The 19,235-nt window shown below is 44.1% G+C and overlaps 1 protein-coding gene across 1 annotated transcript in view; it reads left to right on the forward strand.

The window, feature by feature from the left end:
- The window catches only part of qsox1 (quiescin Q6 sulfhydryl oxidase 1), a 29,806-nt gene extending 11,979 nt beyond the window's left edge, over positions 1–17,827 (forward strand). Inside the window, exons 9-13 of the mRNA XM_053429747.1 lie at positions 5,908–6,030; positions 7,655–7,793; positions 10,020–10,196; positions 15,339–15,500; positions 15,916–17,827. Of these exons, the coding sequence (XP_053285722.1) occupies positions 5,908–6,030; positions 7,655–7,793; positions 10,020–10,196; positions 15,339–15,500; positions 15,916–16,718 (1,404 nt within the window). The 3' untranslated portion in view covers positions 16,719–17,827. The remainder of the gene's footprint in view (positions 1–5,907; positions 6,031–7,654; positions 7,794–10,019; positions 10,197–15,338; positions 15,501–15,915) is intronic.
- The last annotated feature ends 1,408 nt before the right edge of the window (positions 17,828–19,235 follow it).

Below are 19,235 nucleotides of genomic sequence, written 5' to 3' on the forward strand. Positions count from 1 at the left end.
TTTGAGTTGATGTTTATTCAGCATCAGGTTCCCTCTTTCAAACATGTTGTTTTATTCATTAAGCATCCATTAGATTATTCCGCAAATTTACCCCGGCTGATTGTTTTGGTGTTTTTCACCACGCGTTCACATTTAGACATATTACTGAAAGGCACAAGTGATTGACTGGAGCCGCATCACAAGGACTCTCCTGGGTATAGTTGACCCTCTTGATGTTGGCTCGCTGTGGGAACCTCCCGGGGGGATTGGAGCGTGGCTGCCACCCAGCGCCCACACGCTTCGCACAGATGCATTCATATCATGCACTAGAAAACCTGGCTGCAATGCCCTGACCACTACTCCTCCTCCTCCTCCTCCTCCTCCTCCTCCTCCTTCCTCTGCTCAGGCCGTATCTTTGCTTCTGGCTTCACGCATGCATTTCTGTAAATACTTGTGAACGTGCCAATCCAAAATCACCCACTCTCCCGCCCTGGATCTTACCTCCTCCATTTCTCCTTTGTTTTTCCATCCTCTTTTCAATATCACCCTCTCTTACTTGTTTACTAATTTCTACTTCGCCCTCTTGGATTCGATTTTGGTTTGATTTTAAATAATTGAATAATGTCTTTCTTTCTTCTCCTCACTCTCTTCAACATTTTTTCGTTGCTGATCACACGCTCCCTCGTTCCCTCTTCCCCTCCTTCCTCAGTGAAGTGTGCCACCCAAGCAAACATGTTGTGATGATGAGGTCTGACCTGCTAGCCCTGTCCCTATTGGCTGCGCACCAGGCTGTCTCACTGGCCTAGTCTGCCACCAATCTCTCTGATTATATCTCACTCTCTAGGGAGGTGTTGTAGCAAGCTGGTGTGTATCCATGTATGTGGGTGTAGGCCGGGTGTGTGTGTGTGTGTGTGTGTGTGTGGCGCAGCACTGTGGCCTCCCATTAGCTTCAGTTTGTTTAGTCAATAGCGGCAGGTCCCAGTGGTATTTTTAGCCTGTCCCCCCCACCAGAATGGGGCAGCCACTCAGCGGGGCTTTGTGCAGCTGAGGAGAGAGGCCATCATTGTGTTTCAGTGGTTTGGGACTGGTGACGGTTCTTATTGACGTTTGACCGAGCACACGTTCTGCAAAGAGGCTGAGTCCTTCCAGTCGGCCGCCTGTTAGGAGCAGTTGACGGTCGATGAGCGAGACGTTTGTGGAACAGGGAGGAACATGAAATACAGAGTTTCTGGATGAGTGTGGCTGATAAATTTAAAGTTTGGTGTAATTTAGTTTTTCACATTTGCACACGATGCAGTTTCAGGAGTTTTGAAAATGTTATGTATTTCTCGTTTAGAATCCTTCTTCTCTTTGGCTCTTATTTTCCTCTGTATTCAAATGAGTGTTTTCAGAAATGACCTCACTGTTTTTGATTACTACAATATGTAAAATCTGACACCTGGACCACCCCCCCACCACCCCCCCCCCACATGAGTCATGTGATAAGATGAGAGTGAGAGTGACTCAAGAGGTTCGAACCACAGTGTGGTGTCACCGCCTCACACCCGTGATGCATTCACTGAACCTCATTGTGCTTTTTAAAATATAACAATTAGTCGAAAGTGCATTTGCATGCGATGATGCATTTGTGCAGGGCTGTTGCTTACCATTATTTCAGTTAGCGGATAAATTGCCAATTATTTTCTTGATTAATCCTGTTTTCAATGAAAAACAGGAAATGTAGCAGATTAAATAGTTGACATTTTTGTGTGAATGTGACTTGAATATCAAAATATTTACGTGTAAATCTTCTCGCAAATAACCAATTGGTTAATCGCTTACAACAGTTTTGGCTCTAAATGTGTATTTAATGCATTTTCAGGAGTAGGTCTGTGTAAATGTATATTTATTTGTCTCCCTTTGTTTTTTAATCTTCTTACCCTGGCCCCCCCAAAATATTACAATCTTGTCTGTCCAAGAATTATAATTCCATGAATCGCTTGTTTCTCTATGATCCTCAATCAATGCGTCTCATCATTGCGTCTCCGTACAAACATGTAAACAGGAGGGTTGTTATTTTTCCTTTTTCTTTTTTTTCTTTGCACCCGGTCACAATATTAGTAGATTTGCTGTCTTGTCAGGCTGAAGCCGGATTTATGAATCCTCTACATGTATATAAGGATTAAAAAAGTGGATCCTTGGAAGCATGAGAGCATTACAGCGAGGTTTTTAAGGATTACACCTCTATCCTGCTTTTCTTGAAAGAAGCCTTTCAGCCCGGAGGGGACACTGGGGCAGGGGAATAAAACAAAGAATTAAGGGGCGGGGGGGGGTTGTTTTGGCCTAAAGGGACAGAGGCATCACCCTTTCTAATGCCAGGGCTCAGAACAGGATGTACAGAATTGTCTCTAATAACAAATATTCTTAAAAATCAGCTGTCTTTATATATGGGTCATATTACTTAATACGTAATTGACTTACTTAACTAATTTTCCAAGTAGTCGACAGTAGAAAACAAGAAAGCGTGTGCTGGTAAACATGAGTTTTTCCCGGTTTGTGACACGTGCTCGCGGCCCACCCCCCGGTGCATCCTCGGGTGGATTGAAGTTGGATTAATACCAAGGGGCTTCACCTCTGTCTTCCTCCCCCGGCCATGGCCTGGCCTGTGCTGCAGCCAACAGATGCCTGCCTCATGGGACCCTCACCACAAGGAGCTTGCGGTTTCTCAAGTGCTGCTGATACTAATCGGATCAGGGATGACATATTGCCGGGGTGAAGGGGATTGTCATGGTCCAACTGGGATGGGGGCCAGAGGGGCTACAGGGTTAGAGGAGGGGACACGTGTTTGTGTACGTGTGTGTGTGTATGTGTGTGTGTTTTTCTCAAGACAGAAATGGACAGATTCGAAGTGGAAGTACAAAGATGGTCAAATTAAAACTCTTTGTAGAAAGATGAAAATAAAGTTAAGTTGACCATTACTGATCAGTGGGGTTCAATATAAATTTTTTCCAAAATGTATAGAAATAATTGGCCATGTCAGCCGATACAAATACATTTTGTGTAATTTTCACACCACCATGCGTTGCGTTTCTGATTTGGTGTTACCCCTGCGTCTTAACTCTAATGATTCATCACACTTCATGGTGACCTTGTCAGGGTTTACAGAAAATAAATACAAATAAATTCCTCTGAAAACTAAATAACATGCAACATTTATTTTAAGCGTATATTGTTTTCTTGTATTATTTCCTTTGTGAGTCGACCAGTAAATAAATTCTCAGATTGTAGTACTGTTGCTCGAAAAGAATCCCCACTCTCACAACATAATGCAGCATTTTAAAATCATCCCTGGGAGGTAAAACATTTTAAACTCAAGATGGATGATTGTAAAAGAATACAAAAAGCGATTAAGCTGAACAGAATTACACCGACGACTCTGTGCACCAATGATCATACATTTTAAAAGTTGAACATGAGCCTTGAGTTTTTTGTTGTGGATCACCAGAGAACCAGAGGGCTCATGAATAGTGTTGCTCCGGTGATGCTGAGCTAAGTCCATTAGCAGGAAACACCTGCGTTTTCTCTTCTGGTTAAATACATATGGCTCCTTAATGAGCTTTTCTGACGAGTCGACGTTCAGACCCCAGATCCAAACCTAAACCCATTATATCACACTCCCAGTAGTGAGAGGCTGACATCACCAGCCTTTGTCTGCTCCATACATCCCACCTTTAGTACTTTGTTTGTACTAGACACACACATACACACACACACTGCGTTTACTGATGCTTGGATATAAAATCTTTTATTTCACGGTGTAAACAACTCAGAGAAGATGTGTATTTGTTATATTGTATTTATAGTGTTTCCTTTTCATCTATAATAAGGTATATGGAAAAGCTGTCAAATATCCTACCTGTATTACATTTCTTTGTTAGAAGGGTTCGATGGCAAGTATGAAAACATTCAAAATGTTTCCATTCAATATTGGATGATTCATCAATATCTGATTTATAAATATAATATTTTACTCCTAATATTGTTGTTGGCATCGCCATCAGAAAATATATACACTTTTGGGGTCAAACGTTTGACAGTTCAAATACGTACATTTTTCTATTTGTAAGTAAGGTTTTGTGTCTCTGAAATTACATTAAAGAACAAGTGAAAGAGTAAAGATTTAAAGAATCATTATTAAATCTGAAATTGTATCTAAATTTATGACTCATTCAGCAGCCAAACTCACTCATGGTGTCTTTCATACAATAGGAATGAAGTTGCAGAGCATTTGACAGTGATGTGTGTTAAGTATCATTTGACAAGTAACTTCTGACCATGCAAAACAAATGGAATTCTTCAAACTGTCGTTGATTCCAGCTTCTGTCTGTGGCTGGAGAGAAAGATCATTTCCTGCAGGCTGAGCGGATGAAGGGGTTAAAGGTTCTGTGGGGCTCTGGTGTGAGGGTAAAGATGGGGGACAGGGCAGCGCTGTGTTCACCTTGGACAAGGAGGTTTAAGCAAATCACTGGGGGTCTGGTTAAGTGGCCAGGCTGGAACACACAGATCCTGTTAGAGGAGCCCTGAATGGACGGCTGAGCCACAGACTGAAAGGCGTGTGTGTGTGTGTGAACGCCAGAGTGTGCAGGTGTGTTTGGTGAACAGATGGCGGAGGCCGAGTCAAGTAGAACCAACAATGCAAATCAGATCCACTCCAAGTATTGCTTGACTCCAGCTCTGTCTGTCTTCTGCTTTTTCAGTTAATCGTAGATTATGTACATTTTCTCTTTTGTCTTTTAAGGAAGCTAAATATTACAACTCAAGTTACCATGGGAGCCGTCCTGTTGTGTCAGTTTTGGAAAAAGCCTGATCCCTGTAATGTGTCTATGTCCTGGAGACAGGGCCATTATCTCCGACTGTTCCACAAAGAGGCTTACTGTAAATGAGAGGAAGCACATTTAGCTGAAATGTCTCCAGCCGCTCTACTGTCGGCCCACTTGAGACGTCGGCGGTGTCTTTTGTCGGCGTCTCGTGTGTAAAGACATGTTTTTCTCCGTCCGTCCCCGCTCTGTCATCACTGGTCTCAAACGCACATCAGCTGGATTTCCTCTGCAAGTCGCGGTATCACGTTTCCTCTCAGCTGTGGAGTTGCCATGGCGGTGCAGGTTTGAAAAGAAGTAAATACTCAACAGGACAAAGCCACGAGTCGACGGCGGCTAAGTGGTGTTAGCGGCTTAGGAAATGGATCTTAATGAAGGAAAAGGCTTAAGCTCGATTGTTGTTGTCACATTTGGGGAGATTGTTGAACGGTGCTGGGGAGGAAAAACACTCCGACCACAACTTTTTACGTAGCACACAAACACTTTTGAGGATGAGCTGGTGACTCCTCATCAGACACTCTGTGTTTGTTAAGGCAAGGCAAGTCAAAGGTTATTTATATATCACATTTGAAACCGCCACAGTTTACCAAGGTGCAAGACGGGCCTAAAATATGAAAATAAAAGATATATATGTATAAAAGAGCCATCTCAACTTGAATCGAGAGCCAGTGAGAAGAAGTGAGTCTTAACAATAATTGAAATGTCCCGAGGGTCTGAGCTCAACTGATATGAATAGTCAAACTGTAGCAGAGACAAGAGGCAAACACTGCAAAGGCCCGGTTCCCCTTTTTTAACTCGGACATCCCAGTAATGCAAAATATACTCAGGATCAACCTTTCTAATGTGACTTCATGCTGTTTTCTAGTCTTCTCCAATTGTACCTTATCTGAATTTGGGTTTTGGATTGCTTGTTCATCAACAACATGCAATTGTTTTTATAGATTGTCCAAAGTTCTAATCTGATACTCAACTCACTAGGTGATGAGTTGATAATGACAGTAACTACACCTTGTTTGCACCATAATGAAGTAATCCTTTGTTTCCACCGTGCTCTGCTGTTTTGTGCCTGCAGTTCTTTCCGGGCCGTCCTGTGGTGATGAACCTGTTGAAGAGTTTGAGCTCCTGGCTACAGAACCAGTCCGGAGATGAGATTTCCTACGAGGCCTTTAAAGAGATAGTGGATAACTCAGCACAAGTAAGTCAAGACCGAGAAATTAGCTGTTTTAAGACCCTGAAGTTTGCTTTTCAACATATAGAGAACGCAGAAGGAGATTGTCCGGGTCAAACCGGTTCAGGCAAGGGGGCGGCGCCTGGGGGGTCGATAATGCTGGAGGCAGGACATGATCTATAAATCCTGCGGTGGAAAACACATGTGTTTGTATCAGCATGTCGACACCGGTGTCAAATTATCCAAGTCTTTGCGTCCTCTACACGTATGGCTCCTCTTTTTCACCCGGAGATATTGAAATTCTCTAGTTTTTCAGTTTTGCATCGATTGCATCTTACATCAACATGCCCACTGGCCTGGTGTGAATCTGTAGACATAATCCTGCTGTATTTTCATTAGAGCTCACTCAGACATTTTCCAGAATGGTTTTCGAGAGGACTGGCTGGAAAAGTTAAGGAAATGTCCGGAACCACTGACACGGATATTTGCCTTCTTACCAAGAGACAATTTTCCTGAAAATGTCCAGACTTCAGTGCATGAGAGCAGCTATGCAGGCAGCCATCAAATATGTTTAGATTGATGAATCCTCTTTGCAATGAAGTTGGAGCTCCTTGTTTTTTCTTGTCCAAAGGTTTCACTGTTTTTATCTGTCCTCCATCTTTGGTTCATTCATTGGTTTCAGAAGTGGCCTCTGTGCGCGATACAGCATCGAGAAGGTGGCGGAACCGGAACGTTTGTAAGCCTGAGCAGCTAGAAATAAAATAAAGTGCGCACCAGAGAGATAAGCCGCTGCAGGGAGAACAGAGGACAGGTCATCACAAAACAAACCCAGTAGCCTTGTCTTGTGCTGAGCTACGAGTTCACATGTCAATCTAGACACTTCATCAGAGCATCACCACCTCAGAGACACCGTCGAAGAAACATCCAAACACACGGTACAAATACATAAAAACAGATAAACATGGAGGCGTTTCAATATGTACTTTGCCCTTGCGTCGGTGCCAGCACATACGGCTGAAAATCTATGTGCTGTTGTCTTTGGAATGAAGCCTGCATGCCTCCGGTATACGGCCCCTCGCAAATTGAAAGAGTCACTTACTTACATCATTAGCTTTTAGCAGGCAAATCAATGGATCAATGAATCAATGGGAAGGTATGAATAGACTTCGCCTCAGAGGAAATGGACTCTGTGTACACCCACGCACACACACACACCAAATCTTTACTATTGACATGTGAGTAACCCTGTCAATCACGCCAGCAGTGGCAACGCGGCGTGGTGAGAGAAACGACTTTATGTCAGAGAAAATATGTCGTTGGATTCAGCCGAGGCTCATGGTTGGAGATCTGTATCGTTTCTGTTCATTAGCGGAGGGCTGAGCCATTAACCTGAGATTGACTTCTCATTGATCAGGGAAACTACACGGAGCGGCTTTCATTAAGTTGAACAGGTTGGGGAAAGCTGGGGAGGCTCCACTTTTTAGACAATCTTTGTCATTTTCAAAGGGCGAGTTTCTATGTTTTTTCTTATCGTGAACAAATCCCGCAGGTTTTTGCCTTTTTATTGGATTTATCCACAATAAGAAAAACATTATCCTTCTGAGCTCCTTCTAATTTGTGTTTTTCTGTTCCTGGTCTCTTCTTCTCTAAGTCTCCAGACATGGCTTTGCCCGAGGGAGAGAGGTGGGTGGGCTGTCAGGGTTCACAGCCTCAGTTCAGACGTTTCCCTTGTGGGTTGTGGACTCTATTCCATGTTCTCACTGTCCAGGCCAAGAAGGTCGGAAGTTCAGGTACACACACACACACACACACACACACACACACACCTCACCTTTTATATTCTGTTTGTTAATTTATTTATTTATTTATTTCAATTTTTTTCATCACTGTTTCTTTATTTTCTCAGAGTTAGACCTACTTCCCTGCCCACTTCTGTTACCCCAACATGTTCTAATTTAAAACTAATTAAATATAATTTTACTCTAATCTTGCCTATAACCCTAACAGCCCCTTATTCATCAATGTTCTCCTTTAAACATTTTATTTCAAATTATCTATTTAGGGGGGGGGGGGGCTTAAAACATGCACGATAACTATGTGACCATGTCCCTCTTAGCAGTCACATAAACCTCTTTAAATGACATCACAATTAGCAGGTATGCAAATACTGAGTTTTTAAACGCAAGCAATCCTGCTACAAATAGACGACCCCCCACCCCCCCCCCCCCCCCGTGTGTCATGTTCAATATCACGAACACACTGAAAACTGAGAGACTCTTTCACTTCGCTGTCTTTCCAAATTAGCTCGTCCAGTCACGTGTCATGTTTCCATCACTGCTGATCTGAGCTGATTCCAACTTGTGTCTACTGCAGAGTCATTTGACCTGGGAGTGAATGCAGGTTGTATCCACTCCCATTGCAGACAAAGGCCAGATGTTATTGTTTTTTTTTCACCAGTGGAAAAGGAAGTTTCAAGTGCTGCATTTGAACCCAAACCTAACCCTTGGTGTTGCTCTTACCTTAACCTAAAACGATTTATAATCCTAGAACACAGTCTTAACCCTTTTTATAGCCATTTGAAAAAAATGAGGAACAGCCTGTCCGCACTTTCCCAAAATGCCTTTGTTGTACCTCTGGGTAAGAAAAGGGCACTGAGAGTTCACAGACACAGGGGTGAGGTGAGGGCTTTGTGAACAAATTAGCCCAAGAATTTGGGGAGGGCTACTTCTTTTCACACGGACCTGATTTTACATCAAACTGGTAAAAGTCTGGCACAGAGAAACACAGACGTGTGTCTCGATGACATTTCGACCAGAATTATTTTCCATCCTGTGCTTTGTGTCTTCTGGTCGCTGCTAAAATTGAGCCTATTTGTGACTGTGTGAAAAGGGATTACGTTAGATTAGTGGAATGTGAGTGGTTAATAAAACAGACAGATGACCGGAGGCTCCGCTCCTGGTAGGGACGTTAATCTCCCTTCAACGGACACACACATACATTCATACACACACACACACACACACACACACACACACACACACACACACACACAGACACACAGATTAATCCCGAGGTTTACGTGCCGTCATGTGACCTGCAGATGGACTGGCCGAAAGGGGTTGTCCATCTGGCCCCCCACAGATCACCATCTTAATGGGTGGAAACACACCCGCACAGGACAATATTGACCATAACATGAAACTCAGTTCTTCCATATACACAAGCTGCCTACTTTATTAAAGGGGGAAACACAAGTGAAGGTTTAACATCTTGAGCCCAAGCTTGTCCCTATTATCACACAAACACACACACACACACACACACTCCCAGACACACACACATGCTCCCAGACACACTTCCACTGCTCATCTCAACTTCCTGCTAAGCCGAGCACAAAACCGAACAGCTCTGTGGAAATATGTTTGCGTACTGTTCAGGTCCTGAGACAACGGCCTGGCCACCATTCACACAGTGGGTTAATTGTGTTTAATCTCCACGTCGGGTTATCCCATTGGCATAGATTATTCATCTCAATATGGGGTTAACCCAGCTCTCTGTGACTCCTGGCCCACATAACCGTGGGAATCCTGGAGGCTGTGGACCCGCTCTGCCATTAGCGAGCTGCTCTCAGACTGCAGTGCATGTTCACTGTACATCTGAATGTGTGGCTTTACAAGGGGCAGGTGCACATGCTTTACATTAGAGATAATGTCTGATTGTTGCAATGACATAATCTGTGCATTTGCATATTTACATTTACTCCTGTGTGTTTCAACTTCCATCCGTTGTATGTTCAGAATAACAAATAACTGTGTGTAGTGATAGTTACAAAATATCAGTGGCTGAATTCCATTTAGCTGCTTCAGTTTCAAGGTCCTGGTGTTTTGCATGTTGACACCTGAGCTAAACATGTTAGTATCTGAGTCTTTTGCTATTCTTTTGTTAAAAAGCCATTGGGGACATACTCTGCATATTTCTGTTATTAACTCCTCTGGTGTCTTCTATTCCCCCTCCAGATCCTCAGGAGGTGCTGACTGCGATGAGGAACTACGTCCACAGCTTCTTCGGCTGCAGGCCGTGTGCAGAGCACTTTGAGAACATGGCGAGCGAAGGTCTGGCGATGATGAACACGTCATCGCTGGCCGTCCTGTGGCTGTGGGCCAAACACAATCACGTCAACAACAGACTAGCAGGTGGGGGTTAGCACAGTCGAGGTGACATAGTTAGAAAATCTGAAAAGTCTCCTTTTCATTGTTCAGTTAGCAGCTGTGGTTCACTTATAGTGTCTCGTTAAATTACAGTTGAAAAGCTGTTAAACAGTAGTTTTTTAGATTCCGTGATGTGAGTTATTTCTTACTGAAAGTCACAAAATCATATGTTGTTCTCTGAATGAAAGTGAAGAAGACTCAGGAAGAGCTCACTTTTTAAAGGGCAACGTTAAAAAGCACATCCGGAGTTGCAGTAAATTTCATGGTGACGAGTCTTAATGCTTCTGGGATAATGTCCTTTTGACAGATGAAACTAATTTATATTTTTTAATTTCACAAGAAAAACAAGTGTAGCACTCAGTAAAGCAGATCCTGTACCTCCGTGAGGACCCAACAGTCCATGCTGCACCAAATTTCACTCACTCATAGATATCAGTCGGTTTTTGGAACTTTTACTCTTTTATTTTTTTAGAACTCTCATACTGTGATAAGAAATATTATGATTTAAATTCCAATAAATTAGAAAATATAAATAATTTACTCTCTTAGAAACTACACGGGAAATAGAATAGTTGACAAACTTTGCACAGATGATTTATGTCATTCTTTGTGTTCCAAGCCCTCAGTGCTGTCCATGTCCCTCCCACTCCCTCACATCCTTTCCTTTTTCCTCGCTCCTCTCCTCAATGTGTACACATCCCCTCCATGGAATCATAAGTCTTACCTTCCTCCATTTTGGGGAAGATTTTAACTCCCAGTTTCCCCTCGTGGTCAGTTAGACCCCCATAATACCACTAAGAGGGTGAGGGGATGAGGAAGGGTGGATCCTCAGATCAGACACCAGCTGTCACCTCGTCTTAGCCCCGCAAGTATCATCTGTTTCTACCTCACCCGTTTTCTCCTGACTCCCCCCTCTGTCGTCTTCCATCCCTCTAACACCCTTACCCCAGTGTCCCCCCCCCACACACACACACACACACATGTTATGGAATCTTGGGATTTCTTTCCAGGTCATGTTTTTAGACATGAGAGCCAGAAAATTGGGTCCAGAAATTTTTGGGATATTGCCTGATGGTTTAGAAACCATCGCCTGTTAGATACATCATGGACATTTATTTCTCTACCCTGATATTTCCAGTGCTGAGCTTCTCTGATCTGCGTTCAGGTCCTCCGACTGTTTCAGTGAAACGTCAGGAAGTCAGTGCACGTCTGACGGGCACTGCACCAGCTCAGGTTAATAACTTGGTCTTACACAGAAAGGGGACTCTTCAGATCTGTCATTCTGCATGTTTTCCTCTCATCACCTGTCCTGACATCTGTCTTTTCTCACTCTGTCCAGAAGTTTATAAAGAGTTCTCTCGTTTGTGACCCTGCCCTATCTGCATATTACGCTTCTTCATGTCACTCTTGCTAAACAGCCACTGAGCGTCCCTCCTCCCTCGTCTGTGTCCATGACTTTATGAGGCGCAGGGCTGTCATTAACAGCCCACTTTGTTAAATCACTGCCTTTTGTTTGTGTTGACTTCCCCCTCCCCTTTTTCAGGGACAGCTTGTGTCCTGAACAGCAGGGACTAGAAGGACACTGGTCCCTGCGAGTGTCTGCTCCCCAGACACTTGAGCACCATTCAGCCTTCCCCCCTTTATCCACGGTGTCTTCTCTCTCTATGCCGTGCCCATCTTTCTCTCTTTCCACTGTCTGTCCCATGGGACTCATATCCTCTGCTTGACAAGTAATAGTGCAGCATCCCCACAGGATTGGTCCCACAGGAGCCACCCCTCTTTACATACACACACACACACACACACACACACACACAATTCCCAAGGTATTGTGTGACAGCAGGTGGCAAACACCACGACACAAGCCACACGCGGTCCCCCCTCGTTTCCTGCCCCTTCCCCACACACGCAGCGTTTCCAAACATGGGTCAAGTTGTGGCGTGTGGCAGGGGGGAGTTAGTCATGGCGGAGGGCTGGCTGGGGTCCACAGGGGATAAGTCGGGTGATTCACAGAGGGAAAGAGAGAGAGGGAGGAGCCGAGGGTTTGGCTGTGTTTGTAGCAATGAGTGGCTGTGTCTCCCTCAGGAGAGCACACTCCATCCACTCAACCCCTCCTCTCCCTTTTGCCTAAAGTGGAGCTCTTTAGCAGGCCTCCCCGCCCCTCCTTTCAAGAGCAGCCATGCATGAAAGAGCATCTATTTGTAAAGCGGCTGAACAATTAATTTAGCTGGCAACAAAGAGGCCCCAGGGCCCTCGGCCTCCTCGCAGCGGCAGAATGAAGACTGGTGGCAGCTCAGTCCTGTTGCTGCTTGTCAACAGGCTGAGACTGATTCACATTTCTACAGACAAAAAGCTGCTTCTGTGAAATCCTGTGCAGCACTGCCTGCTGAATGTGAGATGTTATGGTACATAGACACATCGTGATTATTCCTAGGACCTGGCATTGTTTGAAATTTCCTATGGTATTGCATATGTCAATTCAATTTTTCAATAAATGGTGCATGTTGGCAAACAACAACTCGAACAGCTTGGAGGGTTTCCCTAAAAGGAGAAAGCTGAATAACTACAGTACCATAAATCAAATCTGTAATAGAGCCCCTGATTATCTGAGTCACGTATTCGGCACCAGAATTTATATTTTCACCTTAATGTTTTGCATCATCAAAGATACTTTGGGAGCTTCCAAGTTTTAGTGAGCAGACAGTCTCTCTTTTTGTTTGTATGCTGCAGCGCTCAGAGAAGTGCATACCTCCGCCGAGGCCAATCAGTCCCCTCATGAAACCACGTTTAAATTCACTAGATCCATTAAATAGATTCCATTTTGATCTGCTTCAATCTACCCCCACTCACAAATATCAGTCCTTAAATATGTCAGATTTTTTTTAATCAAGATCCAGAAAATGTTGAAAAACTCCCTACGTTGCAATGCTATAGAACGTCCTGGAATTAAGATAGATAAAGATAAAGTCAAACTAAACAATATAATATATCTGAGCACAAATGTGATGCCAGATTATGTGGGGAGGTTTTGTCGCGGTTATTTAAATGAGATTAAAATGTCTGACATCAGCTGCGCTCCCCGTCAGCCATGATGGCTCCTCGTGCCGTACACTGCAGGTTATCCTCACTTACAGAATTAGTGCTGAGGAAGCTAGTTTGTCGTGCTGAACAATACATATTTATACCTGATGAATATGTATGTGCGACGGTGATGACATCTCAGTGACAGCCCATTGTGGCAATCTCAGTATGGCTGGTATGGCGAAAGTCACCCTGGCCGCAAATGTGGCAAGCTCATTAGAATAAGGGGAGAGATGTGAGGCATCTGGTGTGGGTGTATGTGTGTATGTGCACGCATGTGTGTGTGTGTGTGTGTGTTCATGCTCTCACCTGCTGAAATGTATAAAAGCCCCCACACCCTCCCACAGGCCGCAGCCCATCCAGGACACAGTAAAATTGATGTATCCTTTATGTAAAGTACTGTATGCAGAGTACATACACTTGCATATGACTGAGATTAATCTTGAGCGGTGGAGAGGAGGAGGAGGAGGAGGAGGAGGAGGAGGGGGGGGGGGGGGGTAGCGGCGATGGAGGTGCAGGAGGATGTAAATTGACAGTGCTGTAAAGTGACAGACCTGCTGCTGCTCTGCTTTTTTCCTCTCTCCTTTTACACACACAAACAAACACGTGCATACAATGGCCTGTTGGTGACAACAAGCAATTTATTACTTGACACAGCCCTGTGTTTGTGTCCCTGTGGGCGATTGTACTGTGTGCCTCCATCTAAGGTGTGTGTGTGTGTGTGTGTGTGTGTGTGTGTGTGTGTGTGTGTGTGTGTGTGTGTGTGTGTGTGTGTGTGTGTGTGTGTGTGTGTGTGTGTGTGTGTGTGTGTGTGTGTGTGTGTGTGTGTGTGTGTGTGTGTGTGTGTGTGTGTGTGTGTGTGATGAGGGGTGTGGGTAGACGGCGGCTACATAAAAGAAAACATGTTAAAGGAGAAAGTTTCTAATTCATTAGGAGGGCAGATGCCCTTAGAGGTTTCTGTTGCTCTCATGTTCAATTTGGAGATTGGACTCTGCTTTCAAAAGGGTGTGAAAGGACAAGACAGGTGGTCCAGTGCACCGGGGTCTGCCGCCTGAAAACAGGGATTGTGTGTGTGTGTCTGTCTGTGCATACACCCACGTAGAGAAGCTGTCCACTTTGGCCACATCTATTATCTCACCACCCCTCCCACTGGGACATCCCAGAAGCCCATTGATCATTATTAGACCCTGTCATAGATCCACACGCCCACATACATCCACACACACACACAAAATATCAATCCCCAGATTACATGCACAGAAACACAGAAAGATGATTTACATATATACACTTAAACACATACATACACATATGCATATAGGCACTTAGTTTTTACGAGCACTGTGACAAGATCAAATGGGTTCAGCCCAGATTGCACACACTCCTCAAAGCACTTACATCCTCAAGTCAACGCATCAACAAGGAGCATAAAAGAAACAACAATAGAGGAAGCGGCTGACTGGAAGCTCAGAGATGTGCGGTTACGTTTTCTCATATAAGTTGTGAAGACTGATGCAGCTGTAGTAGACAAAGAGGGAGGGAGATCCGGAACAACATAAACAATACTGAATCACAAGGTTGAGTGTTCAAAAACAACTTTTCAAAGACCTACAGACTAACAGGTAAAATTATATTTTTACATGACACAGCATTCTTATGGTATAATAAGTCTACATAGCACCGTATGGATTCCCTAGAGTCCACCTTATAAACTACCAGGACTACATTTAGTGTATAGCAATACGTTATATTATCTGAACTTATGTTTATCGTTCTGTAAAGTAACAGAATAAACTCAAATGCAATATTGTCCTGGGTGTAATGGAGTAGATGTGCCATAAAGATGGACTTGTCCCTTTTTTGTCCCATTTCAGGCACAAAAAGGCACAAGTCAGTAATAGAGCAGGTTTATTAGTGTGGCTCTCACCATACAGGGGGTTTTATTTTTCACTCACACGCCAACCCTCTCCTGGTTTGTTTGAACTTCTTCCAGTACTGAAGCAGTCACAACTCTGCTGTGCCTTACCTCTTTGTTTATCGCTCCAGGGGCTTTGACTGAAGACCCCAACTTCCCAAAGATCCAGTGGCCTTCACCAGAAATGTGTCCCTCCTGCCATGCGGTGCAGGAAAACGGGGACCACAGGTGGAGCCAAGAGACGGTGCTGCCTTTCCTCATGTCCTACTTCTCCTCCGACAGCATCCTCACAGGTATCAGTTTACGAAAAGCTCAGGTCTGATGCATTTTTTACCAAACTAAAAAAAAAACGTGCTTCTTTCTCCTACCTCATGATCATGAACTGCACCTGTGTTTTTTTTCTTTTCTAACATATTTTTATTGAGCAATGATTCAGTTGTTGCTCAGTTAATAGTAATCATCTCAGAAGTATCTAATTGACAAGTGAAAGTGAAATACAAAAAATCTGTTATTTCAAATAAAACAGTCGAATATAAAAAAATAGAGGAAACAGGTCAAGCTGGTCCTTGTCTGTCTGAGCTGGTCCAAGCCTGAGAGTTCCTCTAATATGTGGTTACAATATTCTTAGCAAAATGAGCAAGATAAGATAAGTGAGATGATTTGTGGAAAATAATAATAATGATGTGTCTATTTGCCTTCCCCTGTTAGACTATCTTGAAGACGAAAGCCAGATCCTGACAAAGCAGAGGGAAAAACACGCCAGCCAGCAGCGAGCTTTAGAGGCTCAGAAACATGTTGAAAGGAAAACCAGGGAGGCCTCTGACTTTATGATGCATCCTCCAGCAAAGCCCACTGTGCAAGAAGAGGAGGAAGAAGAAGAGGAGGGAGAGGAGCCGCTGGATGAAGCCGTGACAGATGAAGAGGAGGAAGGTGCGGAGGGAGCGGCAGCAGCAGATGAGATTGGCAGCAAGACCTCAGAGCCGAGTCCTTGGGCCAAACCTGAAATGGGTCGACGGCAGCAGCAGGCCCACCAAAAGCCGAGCATTGTGGGGATGAGGATGCGAGACACGCAGGAGGACATTGTGGATCTGGACTCATTTGTCAACCAGCACTACAAGGCCAAGGCGCTGCTGTTGGCCGCCTCCAGCCGGGTCAAACAACGCACCCTGCAGAGGAAGGTGGAGCAGGAGCCCAGGCCTGTGTTCGGGCTCGGCATGGAGCTGGACGGGGGGCTTGGGATGGTGGGCCTGCAGCCTATGGAGTCCGACTTTGACCTGGACGGGGGGCAGAAGAGGAAGTGGCAGCAAAAGCGAGAACTGACAGGCCAGTACTTTGGCGAGGAGTCGAGACACAAGGGAGACTGGATGTCTATGCTGAGCGTCGGATTCTCCAAAGCGGACATCAGCCTGTGTGTCATTCTTTACTTCCTGTCCTTTATGTGTCTACTCGCCATGTACCTGTTCTACAAAAACCGCTTCAGGCTACGGCGGAGTAAAACATCCCTGCCCTGAACCAGGGAGTGTCCAGATCCGAGCTGAGTCACAGTCACGATTAACATTCATTAGGTTCATGTAGGCTAAGGTTGGGGTTAGTGTAAGGGGATGTGTCAAGATTAAAGTCCTCTTAAGGTGGTCCACTTAACTGTTACCTTTGGCGAAAGAAGCCGGGGACATCTGAATGTAATGGAAGTGTCTAACTAGTGGAGGAAGGGAAAATTATTATCTTTTACATCTTTGAAAATCATGGGAGTTATGTATCCTTGCACTTAATCCGTCCTCCAGAGCCTGAAGGCAGCATTGTGACTGTGGTTCACATATATTTCAATGAGTGGGTTTCTGTTTGGGCTTTGTGCATAAGTTAAGGATAACATTTTTTGCTTTTTGATTTTGATTTACCACTTATGAAGGATGAAATGAATTTTACTTTTTTTTTATTTGTATGAAATAAATCAATAATCATACATTTTTGGGAGGTGGAGGTTGTTCAACAGATTTAGTTTTTGTTGTGTTTTATTGAAGTTATGGAAGCCTCCTTCTACTTCGCTCTTAACTATGACCAAAAAAATTAAGTTTCTCTAATCATTTGTACATAGTTACATGTAAATAATATTTGAATCAGTGGATTTAAATTGTCAAATGTGTGATTTTCGTTTGGGGATTTCAAAAATAATGATCTTAAATTACAGATTTAAGATGACTGTCACTTTTCTGTGAGTTTTGTTAAGTAATGGGATGGCCAAAACACAATCCTCTCACCTAAATTCTATGTGAGTGTTTGTTGAATACTGTGACTGGACCAGAATGTGCTCAGTCGCGTTCTCCGGAGAATAGCTGATCAAACCTTTGTTCTTCAGCTCCTTTGAGTAGGTCTAAATTACACTGGGTTTTACATCACGTCTTTGAGTATGACATCACACTGCTGAGCCTACACGACAGCTACTGGTGTTGTTTATGAAGTGTTGCAGAGCGATGCATATGTTCACCCTGGACAAGGTTTTAGAATAAGCAGGATTTGTTTTTGGCTGGTGTCCACGATGTGAAGATTGCGCTGACCACCACTGTGTTTTTCTGTTTGCCTCACTGCCTCTCTCTGAATCAATAAAATTATTTTTGATACGGGACTCATTGCTTTTTCAATGCGATTGTTATTGAAAACTCATTTGGTAAGGTGTGCTTGAAATAATGCATTTTATAGAGAAGAGTTAAACCTCTGTATTATATGGACTGTTTTATGGCAAGAACAAATGTCGATATCCATTATCTTCAGAAAAGGGGTTCCCCAAGGCTCTGTGCTAGGCCCCTTCGCTTTGCAAAACATATACTTCCTTAGGTCCAATTGTCCAAAAACATGGACACTGACCTCCACCTGCTGCCCTCTGATGCTTGCCAACTTCTGTGTCTGCATCCACAAACTCAATCACACACACGTATGGTCCTTCTTAGCCATTGTGTTCCTACAAGGAACGTGGACTGGCTTTGTGATCCCTGCACTCAGGGGAATCCCAGTCCAGACTAGTTTTGGCCTTGGTTCCTAAGTGGTGAACCATCTTCAGAAACTCCATTGAAACTGAACTCCTCTCCCAACACCTCCGTCACACTAACATGCCTAACTAGCACATACTCTGCACTTTTTCATCTGATCTCCTTTACTTTGTCTTATCATTTCGATCTCTCCAACATCGATAGTGCGTTCCCTCCATTATAAATCACTTTGGTTGAAAATGTCTGACATCAAAATATTTTTACGAAACCCGGAGTTGAGAATAACAAATTCATGTTTGTTTTTTGTTTTGCTCATGACGACAGGACTTGAGGCAAGGAGGAGCAGGGTGTTGCATGCATAATGGGAGGGGGGGGGGGGGGGGGGGGTTAACGCATCCAAGGTTGAAGGAAAAAGCCTGTTGCCATCTGCTGTGCAGCGCAAGCTAAATCCTAACAATTTCATTGGGATTATAGCAAGTGAGTAATCCAGCTTTCCTTTAGGACTAGAGGGGAGAGATTACCCTTGAGGATTAGCTCCCTGCAGATAATAAACTTTATTAAAACGCAATCGGCTTTCGTGGGGCTTCTTCCCTCCTCACACACTTGGAGGTGGGCTCTTTTCGGGGAGGGGTGCAACAGTATAGGCGAGGGCGTCAGGTCAGGTGGATGAAAGACGCAGCGGTGTGTGAGATGGATGAATGGATGGACAGACCGAGGGTGAGGGGTTTGATGTTGTCCAGATTACAACGGACCCATCTGAGGGACAACAAGCTCTTGATCTTGAGCTTTGAGGTTCCTGGAACGGTGGCTGGAATCTCTTTAACTCCTGCCCCCTTTACCTCTACGCAAATCCTGTCACACACACACACAGACACACAACTTCATCCCAAATGCCACTCCATATCTTTATCCAAACCACGTCAGACAGGATTTGATGGTTGAATACTTGAGTTAATGCAGTCGATTCTTCTAAAAACACACACACACACACACACACACACACACACACATACACAATAGGTTGATTAATAGCCCCACATTAAAGCA

This window comes from Pleuronectes platessa, chromosome 9 (genome assembly GCF_947347685.1).
Source record: "Pleuronectes platessa chromosome 9, fPlePla1.1, whole genome shotgun sequence".
NCBI classification, from domain to species: domain Eukaryota; kingdom Metazoa; phylum Chordata; class Actinopteri; order Pleuronectiformes; family Pleuronectidae; genus Pleuronectes; species Pleuronectes platessa.